The 14,793-nt window shown below is 44.8% G+C and overlaps 2 protein-coding genes across 2 annotated transcripts in view; both read left to right on the top strand.

Moving 5' to 3' along the window:
* The first annotated feature begins 683 nt into the window (after positions 1–683).
* On the top strand, positions 684–3,475 carry LOC144507067 (uncharacterized). Its single transcript, XM_078233739.1, has 2 exons — positions 684–2,119; positions 2,478–3,475. Exons 1-2 carry the CDS (start codon positions 746–748, stop codon positions 2,577–2,579), a joined length of 1,476 nt encoding a protein of 491 aa, XP_078089865.1. The 5' UTR covers positions 684–745; the 3' UTR covers positions 2,580–3,475.
* Positions 3,476–10,078: 6,603 nt separating this feature from the next.
* Positions 10,079–14,793, top strand: part of LOC144507068 (prolyl hydroxylase EGLN3-like) — a 49,046-nt gene continuing 44,331 nt past the window's right edge. The window contains exon 1 of the mRNA XM_078233740.1: positions 10,079–10,843. Coding sequence (XP_078089866.1) covers positions 10,505–10,843 — 339 coding nt within the window. The 5' untranslated portion in view covers positions 10,079–10,504. The remainder of the gene's footprint in view (positions 10,844–14,793) is intronic.

Here is a 14,793-nt window from a genome sequence, read left to right as displayed (position 1 = left end):
GCCTTACAGATGCTGCCAGATCTGCTGAGATTTTCCAGCATTTTCTCTTTTGGTAACAGTTCACCCTGCCTGGAACTGCGCTGGGAACATGAGAACCTTGCGGGCGTGCCGTTGGCAGACTGGGAGGGACTACGTTGAACGACTGCACAAACTTTGTGGTGAAAGCAGATTCAAACCTTCAAAAGAGAATTGATAATTATCTGAAGCAAAAGAAAATTGCAGGGCAAAGACAGGGGTGAAGGAATGGGCGAGAGCTTCCAGACAGCTGGTATGAATAAGATGAGCAAGTAATGTAAACATGTTCTTCTTCTTTGATGGAGTAATATCCCGGCATAAGCACTTACAAGACCTTAACCTGCCTCTGCTACAATTCACTTCGATCTGTATTGAGACTGCCTTTCCTACACTGAAATGTATGCTACTATTCATTTCCCAAAATACATTAGTCACATGGGCAGGAGTATAAATAAGAATAGTTGGTATAAACCCAGGGTCGTGATGCACCTTCTGCTGCGTGCATTCATTACCCAATAAGTTTAATAACTTTATGGACTCGTTTGACAGAGGGGGTTATGCGGAGGAAGAGGCAAATACACTTTGGAAATTTTTTTATCAAATGGAAATATTTCGAAAGCGCGCACACACGAAGGTTGCCTCAGGTACAAATGGGATTTTGCTTATGAGGTATAATCTTTGATTCGTGATTTGTTACAACTTTACAATCGGGTCCGTGTGGAAGTTGAGTATGTTGAGATGGTGTGGGGACTCAGGGAGGCGACAGCAGCGGGACAGTAGCCACATGCAGCAGCGCCTGGGAGAGGAGAGCAGCTCGCGGCACCTCCAGCGCTCTGAGGAAGAGCCCGCTGCGAGCACGCGCACCAGGTTTGAGGAAGATAAGCGAGCGCGAGAGCGGCGCCGTTCAAAGACTGATGCGAATTGGCTCGACTTTGGCGAGTCGGACTACTTGCTCCACCGGCGAGACAGGGAATATGGGACTCGAGAGTGTAACCGAGCGGGCGGCAGGAAGCGGGTTTCTTTACCAGAGACTTGTTCTCAGACTCCAGAAGTGAGAGGCATGGAAAACGAACCGGACGGTGATGGCACGGGGCTTCACGGCGTAATGGACACTGGGCGCAGGTTGGGGAAGGTGGCTGCCGAACCTGGCAGCGGCACCGGGGCTCTCGCGCAAGGTGACAGCGCAGGCGGCTCGCGCCAGTTCGCTGTGGAGCCCGAGCGCGCGACTGAGCCCCAACGGCCGCCCGTGGAAGCGGAGGGCGCGAGCGGGCAGTCGGCGGGTGGCGCGGCCAGCGGTTGGGCTGTGCGGCGCGTGGAAGGCAGTGACAGTTGGCAGCGCCTGCAACCGCGCTGGGAACAGGAGCACCGTGCGGGCGCGCCGCTGGCAGCCTGGGACTGCGCGGAACCGGTGCGCAAACGCCCGTGTTCCCAACAAGTAAATAAACAAGCGGACATGTCGCTCACGTACAACACGAACCCTCCACATGCCAGCACGGAGCACAGTCCTCCAGTTGTGCAAACCCAAATAGCAACACTATGCGGAGACTCTTTGGATCAACTGAGCATGTCTTTCATTAAAAGTTCAGGTAGTTTAGATGCAGGTAGTCAGGACGAATTACCGAACTGTTCTCAAGGAGTTTCTAATAACAGAGAGGATCAGTGTCCATTAAAATGCGAATCATGGGTGGTATCTGATACCTTGAAAAAACATCTTTGTACCAAAACTACAAGCAGCAAGAGAATGAACCTGTCACGGCTGGTATTAGATCATATAGCACCTTGCATGAATCATTATGGTTTATGTTTTGTGGACAACTTCTTGGGGCACAAAATTGGCGACAAAATTTTGCAAGAAGTTGTAACTCTCTATCATAGTGGCAGTTTTGAGGATGGAACATTGGCGGGGCAGAGTGCCAGTTCAGATAAAGAAGCAAATGCACCTACTGGCACTTCCAATAAAACTATTCGTGGAGACAAAATAATGTGGGTGGAAGGTACTGAGCCTGGCTGTACTGCTATAGGACTTCTTATGCAAAGAATGGATAAACTTATATTGCATGCTGACGGAAAACTTGGTCACTACAGAATCAGTGAAAGACACAAGGTCAGTGACAAAAATTTATGTAACCATTGAATGCGTGGTGAAATTCCAGCATATTCTTTTCCATGTTTCGATGGAATAAAATGATTGTTTTCTATAATCAAAACTTTTATATAACTATTTCTTTACAGTGGAAGTGTATTTTGCCATTTTGGTTGCATCATTAAATTGCTGTACTCTGTCTATTAAACAGACATTTGTCTATTGATTCAAATATAGATATGATTCAGTAATCTATATTAGTTTAATAAATAACATATATTTGTTAAATTAGAATGTTGCATGTTAAGTTAGGAAGTTACCAGGGTTCCGAAGAAGGGTCATATTGGATTCAGAAAGTTAACTGTTTCTCTCTCCGCAGATGCTGCCAGACCTACAGAGTTTTTCCAGACATTGTTTTTGTTTCAGATCCCCAACATCCGCAGTTTTTGCTTTTATATTATGTTGCCAGATATCACTCTGATTTTGCCTCCTAGAACACATGTAATGCTCAATATGAGGTGGTAACTAATTAGAACAGCAGCCACCATTGCTACAAAAGATCTGCAAAGCTTGGTTTACTGGGGGTTTACACACTACACTCTGACCTGCTAGTCAGACAATACAACACAGCTATGAATTAGAACTCTCACAATAACATTGCAAAACTAGAAATTTCAATCCTGCAAAACTATCACATGAATTCCCATTCACAGAAACATTTAATCCAAAAGGGAATAACTGAAGCCATGAAGAGAGTGAAGGGAAGAGATCAGAGAGGACTGGCATAAAATTTGCAAGGATGAAAAGTTCTCGTGTGGACTAAAGGGGATGCGGTGAGAAGTGTCAGAACGAACTGAGAGGAAACGGATAGAAACTGCTAGCTTGACCGGAGGAAAGAATTAGTAGGGGAAGAAGAATGCTGGTGTAAAATGGGTTAAGAGTGAAAACATTGACTGAGAGGAGAGGAGCTTACAACAATAGCTTGCATTTAGCTAGGGCCTTTGGTGTGGTAAAATGTCCCAAGGCATTTCATTGCTTATAAGCAAAATTTAACATTGAGTCACATAAGGAGATATTAGGATGGGTGATCAAACTTTTGGTCAAAGAAATAGGTTTTAAGGAGCATCATAATTAGAGAGAAAGGTAAGAAAGGAGAAGTTAAGGGATGAAATTCTAGAGTTTAGGGCTTTGAACGCAAGCTACCAATGGCAGAGTGAAGGAAATCAAGGCTGCACAAGAGGCCAGATTTGTAGGAATGCATTGTTCTTGGAGGGTTGTAGGGGTGTTGAAGGATATAAATATATGGAAGGGCATGGCCATGAAGAGACTCTGCCGAAGAGAAGAAATATCAATTTAAGGGCCCATAACTTCCTGGCTTCCCAGTGTCGGATTTAGGGACTACCTCTCGGTAGTTCCAGGTAAGGATTTACCCAGCAATTGTCCAGAAGTGCTAACTCCTCCTGGACAATTGTGTTGCACTGGAAACCATCCGACAAAGCAATTTAAATCGCCACTTTTGAATGGTTCTGCCAGACGTTAGTTACTCTGAAAGAGTTAGAAGAAATAAAAGCACTTCTAACTTCAGCATAACTATTTTAAACACCCAGACCGAGCCTTGCACAGGACACAACCCCAAACTCCCGATCCCTCAAGGGATCCTGCACCCCACCATCCTCTAAGTAAGCACCCCACCTCCCATGGTATTCCGCACCCCCATGACCTGACAGAAGTGTTGAATAGACTGTCGGTACTGAAAGTTGACAAGGCACTGGAACCGGATGAAATGCATCCAAGGATATTAAAGGAAGTGAGAATGGAAATTGCAAGGGTGCTGGCCAAAATTTTCCAGTCTTCTCTAGACTTGGTAGGAAGAATATGGAAATAAGAGGTAAAATTCTTAAAGGGGTGCAGGAGCAGAGGGACCTGCATATTCAGGTGGCACAATGGCACAGTGGTTAGCAATGCTGCCCCACAGCGCCAGGGATCTGGGTTCAATTCCGGTCCCAGGTCAATGTCTGTGTGGAGTTTGCACATTCTACCTGTGTGTGTTTCCTCCAGGTGCTCCGGTTCCCTTCCACATGCCAAAGATGTGCAGGTTAGGTTGACTGGCCACGCTAAATTGCCCCTTAGTTTCAGTGGGACTAGTAGGGTAAATTTGATTTGATTTGATTTATTATTGTCACATACAATCATAGATTCATTAAAAACCCCACAGTGCAGAAGGAGGCCATTCAGCCCATCTATTCTGCAGCGACAACATTCCCACCTGGGCCCTATCCCCGTACTCTACATCTTTACCCCTCTAATTTAACCTACGCAAACCAGGACTTAAGAGGCAATTTAGCATGGTCAATGCACCTAACCTACACGTCTTTGGACTATGGGAGGAAACCAGAGCACCCAGAGGAAAACCGCGCAGACACAGGGAGAACGTGCAAACTCCACACAGACAGTGACCCAAGCTGGGAATCAAACCCAGGTTCCTGGAGCTGTGAAGCAGCAGTGCTAACCACTGTGCCACCGTGCCGCCTCTTAGGCTTACATTAACACTTCAATGAAGTTACTGTGAAAATCTCGTAGTCGCCATACTCCAACACCTGTTTGAGTACACTGAGGGAGAATTTAGCATGGGCAGTGCACGTAATTAGCACATCTTTTGGACTGTGGGAGGAAACCAGAGCACCCGGAGAAAACTCACAAAGACACAGGGAGAACGTGCAGACTCCGCACAGACAGTGACCCAAGCCGGGAATGGAACCTGGGTCCCTGGCACTGTGAGGCAGCTGTGCTAACCACTCTACCACCGTTCCAGTTTGTATTGGTATACAGTGAAAAGTAATTGTTTCTTGCGCACTATACAGACAAAGCATATCATTCATAGAGTACATAGGGGAGAAGGATGAGGATCCATAGGAGAGGATGCAGAATATAGTGTTACAGTCATATCTAGGGTGTAGAGAAAGATCAACTTAATATAAGATAGGTCCATTCAAAAGCCTGTGGCAGCAGGGAAGAAGTTGTTTTTGAGTCAGTTGGTACGTGATCTCAGGCTTTTGTATCTTTTTCCCAATGGAAGAAGATGGAAGAGAGTGTGTCGGGATGCGTGGGGTCCTTGATTATGCTGACTGCTTTTCCGAGGCAGCGGGAAGTGTAGACAGAGTTAGTGGATGGGAGGCTCGCTACATTCACAACCCATTGTAGTTTCTTGCAGTCTTGGTTAGAGCAGGAGCCACACCAAGCTGTGATACACCTGGAAAGGGTGCATCTGTAAAAATTGGTGAGAGTCATAGCAGACATGCCGAATTTCTCCTGAGAAAGTAGAGGCATTGGTGGGCTTTCTTAACTATAGCATGGCGTCGAGGGACCAGGACAGGTTGTTGGTAATCCGGACACCTAGAAACGTGAAGCTCTCGATCATTTCCACTTCATCCCTGCTGTAGACAGGGGCATGTTCTCCACTACGCTTCCTGTATCACTGACTATCTCTTTCATTTTACTGACATTGAGGGAGAGATTATTGTCACCGCACCATTTCACCAGATTTTCTATCTCTTTCCTGTACTCCATCTCATCATTATTTGAGATCCAACCCACTGCAGTGGAGCTATCGCAAACTTGAAAATGGAGTTGGAGCGGAATTTGGCCACACAGTCATAAGTATATAAGGGGTATAGCCTTGCAGGTTACCAGTGTTGAGGGTAATCGTGGAGGAGGTGTTGTTGCCTAGCCTTATTGATTGTGATCTGTGGGCTGGGACATCTAGGATCCAGTCGCAGGGGGAAGAGCCGAGCCCGAGGCCACAGAGTTTGGAGATGAGTTTCAAAGGAGTAATGGTGTTGAAGGCTGAGCCATAGTCAATAAGTAGGAGTCTGACACAATTGTCTTTGCTATCCAGGCGTTCCAGGGTTGAGTGTAGGGTCAGGGAGATGGAATCTGCTGTGAATTTGTTGCGGCGATAGACAAACTGTACTGGATCCAGGTAATCTGGGAGGCCGGAGTTGAACTGTACCATGACTAGCCTTTTGAAGCACCTCATAATGATGGATGTCAGAGCCACCGGGCGATAGTCATTAAGGCACACTGCCTGGCTATTCTTTGGTATGGAGATGATAGTCATCAGGGGCGGCATGGTAGCACAGTGGTTAGCACTGCTGCTTCACAGCTCCAGGGACCTGGGTTCAATTCCTGGCTTGGGTCACTGTCTGTGTGGAGTTTGCACATTCTCCTCGTGTCTGCGTGGGTTTCCTCCGGGTGCTCCGGTTTCCTCCCACAGTCCAAAGATGTGCGGGTTAAGTTGATTGGCCATGCTAAAAAATTGCCCCTTAGTTTCCTGAGATGCGTAGGTTCGAAGGATTAGCAGGTAAATGTGTAGGGAAATGGGGGTGGGGCCTGGGTGGGATTGTGGTCGGTGCAGACTCGATGGGCCAGATGGCCTCTTTCTGCAGTGTAGGGTTTCTATGATTCTGTGATCTTCTTGAAGCAGGTAAAGACCTCAGATTGGTATAGGGAGAGGTCAAAGATGTCTGTGAATACCTCCGCCATCTGGTCTGCGCAGGATACGTTGGGTTATGGGGTAGGGCCGGGGTGGGATTGTTGTCATAGAAATCATAGAAACCCTACAGTACAGAAAGAGGCCATTCGGCCCATCGAGTCTGCACCGACCACAATCCCACCCAGGCCCTACCCCCATATCCCTACACATTTACCTGCTAATCCCTCGAACCTACGCATCTCAGGACACTAAGGGGCAAATTTAGCATAGCCAATCGACCTAACCCGCACATCTTTGGACTGTGGGAAGAAACCGGAGCACCCGGAGGAAACCCACGCAGACACGAAAAGAATGTGCAAACTCCACACAGACAGTGACCGAAGCCGGGAATCGAACCCAGGTCCCTGGAGCTGTGCAGCAGCAGTGTCGGTGAAGATTCAATGGGCCGAATGGCCTCCTTCTGCACTGTATGGATTCCAAGATTCTATTCTATGATTCCATATTCAGGTAAGTTTTTAAAGGTATTAAGGTGAGTGAATTAATAAGTGAATGAGTGATTGGGTGGGTTGGAGGGGTAGTTGGGTCAGGTTGGTGGAGTAGTCAGTCAGGTGGGGGATAGTTGGGTTGTGTCTGGAGTAGTCAGGTGGGAAGAACAGTCAAATCAAGTGGGGAGATAGTTGAGTCAGGTCAGGGACTGTAGTTGGATGAAGGGGGGGAGGTGGTCAGTTTTGTTGCTCAGTTCAGTTATGCTGGCTAATCACTTGGGTTAGACCAGGCATTAACCAGTGTAACATTTCCGGGTAAGTATGCACGTCTTGCATATCTCTCCCAAGTTCAGCACCTGTGTGCTCCAGGAGTTTTGTGGGGTCCTGATGCCCATATCCTTATTTATGTATCACGTCTGATGATATGGATACTGGAAGCTTTGGACCATTAAGGATATTATTAAACTAGAAAGAGTGCAAGGATATTATTAAACTAGAAAGAGTGCAGAAAGGATTTACTAGGATGCTACCGGGACTTGATGGATTGAGTTATAAGGAGAGGCTGGATAGACTGGGACTTTTTTCTCTGGAGCGTAGGAGGCTGAGGGGTGATCTTATCGAGGTCTATAAAATAATGAGGGGCATAGATCAGCTAGATAGTCAATATCTTTTCCCAAAGGTAGGGGAGTCCAAAACTAGAGGGCATAGGTTTAAGGTGAGAGGGGAGAGATACAAAAGTGTCCAGAGGGGCAATTCTTTTACACAGAGGGTGGTGAGTGTCTGGAACAAGCTGCCAGAGGTAGTAGTAGAGGCAGGTACAATTTTGAATTTTAAAAAGCATTTAGATAGTTACATGGGTAAGATGGGTGTAGAGGGATATGGGCCAAATGCGGGCAATTGGGATTTGCTTAGGGGTTTTAAAAGAAAGGGCGGCATGGACAAGTTGGGCCGAAGGGCCTGTTTCCATGCTGTAAACTTCTATGACTCTATGTACTTTTTCTATTTAAACCAATGCTTCAGATTGCGGTTAATTATTTGTACCAGAAGTCTAAAATAGTTTGAATGATTCAGGATTACATTTTCCAGGATGAAAAAACGTTAAGCACCAGAAAATTGGACACAAGATTCGAATTTTTGCTTTAAAATAAAAGTTGACCTGCTCAAAGACTACTTTGAGAAAAAGGACAAATGGCTGTTTGTAAAATAATGGGATCTTGCCTGTGGAGAAGGTATATAAATAGGTCAATTGTTCGGGAGTCTTTTCTTTTAGTGTGAACAATTCTATATAATTACATCTTTTAAAAAAAATAAAATAAGCACTCACTTTCACGTGGGTACTATCCCTCATTTAAAGCCTGCATGCATTTTTTGTTAGTGTGGCACTATAATACAGCCACACAAGATTATTATTTTGTAGTGCATTTACATCTCAAGTTTAAGGTCAGTGTTGCTTCCCTAAAATGCCTTTTCAGCATTTTTTATTAATTCACAGGATGTTGGCATCGCTGGCAAAGCAGCATTTATTACTGATTTCTAATTGCTCTTGAGAAGATAGCAATGAGACACATTTTGAACTGCTGCAGTCCATGTGATTAAAGTATTTTCCACTGATGGAACAGCAATATAAGTCAGGATAGTATGTGTCTTGACGGGGAACTTAAAGATTATGGTGTTCTCATGCTATTGTCCCCCTTGGTCATTGGTTTAGGTGTTTTCAAAGAAATCTTCGTGATTTCATAGAATTATAGAATCCCTACCGTGCAGGAGGCCATTCGCCCCATTGAGACTGCACTGAAGACAATCCCACACAGGCCCTATCCCCTTAACCCCATGTTTTTACCCTACTAGTCCCCCTGACAGTTAGGAACAATTTACTATGGCCAATCAACCTATTCTGCACATCTTTGGACTGTGGGAGGAAACCGGAGCACCTGGAGGAAACCCACACAATCACGGGGAGAACATGCAAACTCCACACACAGTCCCCTGAGGATGGAATTGAATCCGGGTCCCTGGCGCTGTGAGGCAGCAGTGCTAACCACTGTGCCACCATGCCACCCTTTCTTCAAGATATGTTGCAGTGCACTGATTGGGCAGGAGGTGGGTAATGTGGGGATGAATGTTTAAGGTGGTGATTGGGGTGTCAGTGAACTACTTTCTCCTTCTTTAAAACCCTCCTTAAAACCAGATAAGTGGCCAAGAATCATAGAATCCCTACAGTGCAGAAGGAGGCCATTCAGCCAATCGAGTCTGCACCGACCACAATCCCACCCAGGCCCTATTCCTGTAACCGCACATATTTATCCTATTAATCCCCTGACACTAGGATCAATTTAGCATGGCCAATCAACCTAACCCGCACATGGACTTTGGGAGGAAACCGGAGCACCTGGAGGAAACCCACGCAGACAGGAGGAGAATTTTTAGTCAGTCTCTCTTTGGCTAGGTATCATTTCTTTTTCTGATTACACTTATGTGGAGTACTTTGGAATGTTTTCTTACATTAAAGGTGTTACATGAATATAATTGCTGCTACCCCTGTACTAGTTTGGTTCCAATATGATGAGAAGACATAAAAAGACTCCAAAGTGAAAGAGAGAGACTTCATTCACCAAATAATTTCACCATGTTTTGTTCTGGAGTCCTCACTCTGGATTCAGGTTGCATTTGCACTGCAGTTGGAGAGTTGACGTGACGCTATAGTTGTAACGTGAATGCACATTTAAGTTTGGTTTAAGTCCACTCATTTAATCAAAACCCCTCGATTCTGAAATACATTTCTTGATTTTAGTACGTAGAAGATATTTGGTGATATCTGCACGTTCCTTCAATTTCTGTCATAGACACAAAAGCAGCGACTTTATTTGAGTTCGTTCGTTTCATGATTCAGCCCTATTAATAATTTTCAAATAAATATCACGTGTAAGGATTTTCCAGCCATAAGACGACAATGAATTGTAACCGTTTTCTTTCCTCTCTTAATATTTCTGCTTACCAGCCCAGATGAAAGGGCTGTGGGCTGACAGGCTGGCACCCTGCAACCTGTCTACATGCTGTGCTGGAATTCCTCAATGGCGGCGGGGCAGCGCCGGCCGGCCCACCCTGTCTTCCTAGCTCCTCCTACTCACACATTCGGCACGTCGCCGGCCTGTTGCTGTGTAATCAGTACATGGTTTAAACTTAACAGCGTTTCTGCTGGAAGGCCAGGTTTAGGTGATATTGGCGTGCAGAGGATTGAGGTCCGAATGTTGCTACGATCTTAAGTTATCTGTGACACAGAAAACATTATTAATTCTCTGAGTCAAAGGCGGAAACAACGATTTTACTCAGTGAGGTGAAGAAATCCTGCAAGCTCATTAGTCAAACGTTTCTAAAAACTTAAAAACAATCCTGGATCCTCTAATAGGATTCGATTTACGTTTTGTTGAGATGATTTCAGATCTCGAGAAACAAGTGAGGGAGTGCATTGTTCCTCGTTTAAATGAACACGGTTTTTATTACATTGACAACTTTTTGGGAAGTGTAGTCGGAGATTGTATTTATGAAGAAGTTCGTAATTTGTATTCTGTCGGAGCGTTACGAGATGGACAGTTGGCTGGTAAGAGAACTGGTTACTCCAAAAGACACCTGCGGGGCGATCAGATCGCTTGGATCAGAGGAGCTGATGACGGATGTTATGCAATAGACTTCCTTCTTTCATTACTAGATAAGCTTATTACTCTTTGTGGAGGCAAACTTGAAAATTACAACATAAAAGACAGATCTCAGGTAAGTTATCTGGTTACGTTTTTCAGATTGACGTAGCAAATTAAATGATGGTATAGGTTCAAATTGGTTTGTTAAATTATGACAAATATTCGAAGTACTTTGAGTACGTTTTGAGAAACTGTCACCAGCTGCAGTGTTTAGTTTATTATCCATAGTTTAAAACTGTTATGTGAAATGCAATACTATAACCGTCCTCTACGTTCGCAGAGTTCTTTATGACCAGATTACTTTTTGTATAAGTAAAAACTGAGGTTTCATAGGCGGGGCGAGAGAGAGAGAGAGAGCAAACAAGGAAATGATCCTTTTGTATTGCATTTATATTGCAACATTGTGTGGTTGGTGCACACGCCTCCAGAAGCACAGGGTCACTCTTTCCAGCTGCAAAAAGTAATGGCCATTACCAAACATTTAATCGCTGTTATATTTAAAAATTGGTGTTTTTTCCGGCTTGTTGGTGTTCAGACAGCAGTGCACGTTCAGACGATTTGACTTCTTATACAATTTCTATGGAGACAAAATGTAATACAAATTGATTCGAAGTGTTAGAAGTCAGAATTTAAGTGAAATGTTAGAAACATTTTCAAAATTGAAAGGAGATGTGAGAAATATTGCTATTGGAGTATATTAAATGGTCTGGAGAAAGTAAACCCAGAAAATCTTTCAAACTAATTTGACAGTTTAAAGGAACAGGATTTCGGACTAGTAAAAGACAAAAGCATAGAATAACAGGTGAAAATCTGTAGCAACAATATTTTGTCATCTATTATTTTTTAATATGTCACAAGGCATTTCACAGGATCATTACAAAACAAAATTCAACACCAAACCACATAAGGAAATATTAGGACAGATGACAAAGAAGATTTGGGTTAAAGGAGGAAATAGAAACAGTAGGGCAGACAGGTTTATGGAGGGAAATTTTCATGTTTGTATGATTCAGCTCCAGACGGTATAAACATGATGTGGCTGGAATCCATTCGGAAGCTGCCTGGAGATAATGGGATGAATTTTGAGGTCCTGCCAGATGGCAGTGGAGGCAGACAGAATGAAAATATCTGCACAGGCTGGCCTGCCAGTTAACTATTGTTATTCCTGCCACTGGTAACTTTGTAAGAAGTCTCACAACACCAGGTTAAAGTCCAACAGGTTTATTTGGTAGCAAATACCATAAGCTTTCGGAGCACTGCTCCTTCGTAAGATGGAGTGGATATCTGTTCTCAAACAGTGCAAACAGACACAGAAATCAAATTACAGAATACTGATTAGAATGCAAATCTCTACAGCCAGCCAGGTCTTAAATGTACAGACAATGTGGGTGGAGGGAGCATTCAACACAGGTTAAAGAGATGTGTATTGTCTCCAGACAGAACAGCTAGTGAAATTCTGCAAGTCCAGGAGGCAAGCTGTGGGGGTTACTGATAATGTGACATAAATCCAACATCCCGGTTTAGGCCGTCCTCATCTGTGCGGAACTTGGCTATCAGTTTCTGCTCAGCGACTCTGCGCTGTCGTGTGTCGTGAAGGCCTTCGACAGCGCAGAGTCGCTGAGCAGAAACTGATAGCCAAGTTCCGCACAGATGAGGACGGCCTAAACCGGGATGTTGGATTTATGTCACATTATCAGTAACCCCCACAGCTTGCCTCCTGGACTTGCAGAATTTCACTAGCTGTTCTGTCTGGAGACAATACACATCTCTTTAACCTGTGTTGAATGCTCCCTCCACCCACATTGTCTGTACATTTAAGACCTGGCTGGCTGTAGAGATTTGCATTCTAATCAGTATTCTGTAATTTGATTTCTGTCTGTTTGCACTGTTTGAGAACAGATATCCACTCCCATCTGACGAAGGAGCTGTGCTCCGAAAGCTTATGGTATTTGCTACCAAATAGACCTGTTGGACTTTAACCTGGTGTTGAGACTTCTTACTGTGCTTACCCCAGTCCAACGCCGGCATCTCCACATCATGACTGGTAACTTTCGCAGGATGGGGAGAGGGCGGCCTCAAGAATCTGCCCAATCTGTTGCTAATTGCACTTCAAGTTGTTAAAGGGCTCATTGTCGACATGATGAGATTTTGGTGGGGCTGTATGCTAGGTCAGACAGATTTGACATATGCACAAAGGAGTCAGTCACCTCTAGAAAATCAGGTGGGTCCATAAAAAGAAGGGACCAGAGGGGATTTGGTCATTGGCACAGTGATGCCATTGGATTTGCTCAGCTTGCATTGAAAGTGCTTGGCAGTGCAGGGAGGATGTTTGTGGGGGGTGGGGGCACCAGTTTCCTGCCTCCAACCCAATTAAGTCCTTGGCTTTCCCTGCTGTCCAATTGAGGCCATTAAGTTGGCAATTAATACCAATGGCATGTGGGTAATTTGCCATGTGGGAACCTTGAGAAGTAAACACTTTGGCCTTGCTTGTGTACTTTTGGGGTTTCCTTGTTCAAAAGCAATGGCTGGTCAAAGGACCTGATATCAGGAAAGTTGGATTAATTGAGACACCTCTTCCTTTGTTGCAGGATTCTCCCCCCTCCCACCCTGTCACCTCCTGCCATCACACACTTGTGCTTGGGTCCATACACAATCCTAGGCTTGGGGTAAGTGTAGTACTGGCAGATGCCACCACCTCTCTGGTGCTGCCATTCAATGAAATGTTGCCAGCCTCTGGGTTGCAGCTCAAGGCAGACAGGACTTCTGCCCCTGGAGTCCTTAATTTCAGAGCCGTCCTGCCTCTGCCCTGCTAAGTACCTCCCCCATTGGAGGTGATGAGGAGCATGTACCAGCTCTCCAGACAAGACCCCTATCATCTCCATTATATACTGCCCTAGGGTACTTAACATGTAGCTAAACTTTATTTTGCATAATTTGCTGAAGCTACTTGGCATACTGCAACACATCCATTTCTTCATGTACCTGTCACGCTCTGCGCCAACTTCTGGCACACTCACAGCACTACCCAAAGTCCTACACTATGGATTATTAGCCCTCCTTGTCCTTCTCAAATTTTCTGCTAAGTTCAATATAATTGACCATTCCATCCTCCTTCTCCAATACCTTTTCTGTATTATTCAGTGTCACAGTATAACCCTTGCATTGTTCAATTTACAATTTTATCTGGATGTAGTCAGCACATGTCCGTAAAAGTATTATTTTCTGCTCAATGTCAGTAAAACGAAGGAGTTAGCATTCGACTTCAGGAAATGTACTGGAGTACATGCCCCTGTCTACATCAATGGTGCTGAAGTGGAGATGATTGAGAGCTTCAAGTTTCTAGGTGTTCAGATCACTAACAATCTGCTCTGGACCTCCCATGTCGGCGCTATAGTTAAGAAAGCTCATCAATGCCTCTACTTTCTCAGAAGGCCAAGGAAATTTGGCATGTCCACTACGACTGTTACCAATTTTTACAGATGTACCATAGAAAGCATCCTATCCGGATGTATCACAGCTTGGTATGGCTCCACCTGTGACCAAGACCACAAGAAACTACAAAGGGTTGTGAACAGAGCCCAGTCCATGACGCAAACCAGCCTCCAATCCATTGACTCTGTCTCCTCTTCCCTCTGCCTCGGGAAAGCAGCCAACATAATCAAGGATCCCATGCACCCCAGATATGCTCCCTTCCACCTGCTTTCGTCAGGGAAAAAGATAAAATCTGAAAACCTGTACCAACAGTTTTTCCCCTGCTGTCATCAGACTTTTGGTCATGTATATTAATCTGATCTTTTTCTTCACCCTACCTGTAACTGTAACACTATATTCTGCACCCTATGTACTTTATGAACGGTATGTTTTGCCTGTATAGCACGCACAAAACAATACTTTTCACTGTATCCCAGTACATGTGACAATAATAAATCAAATCAAAAATCCACCCCAGCCCCTTTCAAAAGACAAAGAAAATTACAGCACAGGAACAGGCCCTTCGGCTCTCCAAGCCTGCACTGACCATAA

Source organism: Mustelus asterias, chromosome 18 (genome assembly GCF_964213995.1).
Source record: "Mustelus asterias chromosome 18, sMusAst1.hap1.1, whole genome shotgun sequence".
Taxonomy (NCBI): Eukaryota; Metazoa; Chordata; class Chondrichthyes; order Carcharhiniformes; family Triakidae; genus Mustelus; species Mustelus asterias.
Note: the sequence above shows the minus strand (reverse complement) of the source record. Positions and strands in the feature narration are given on the sequence as shown.

Excerpts from the sequence above, each read along its gene's own strand:
- LOC144507067 (XM_078233739.1), top strand. The coding sequence starts at position 746 with ATGTTGAGATGGTGTGGGGACTCAGGGAGGCGACAGCAGCGGGACAGT. Across the intron at positions 2,120-2,477 it reads GAATCAGTGAAAGACACAAG|ATGCTGCCAGACCTACAGAG; the intron begins GTCAGTGACAAA and ends CTCTCTCCGCAG.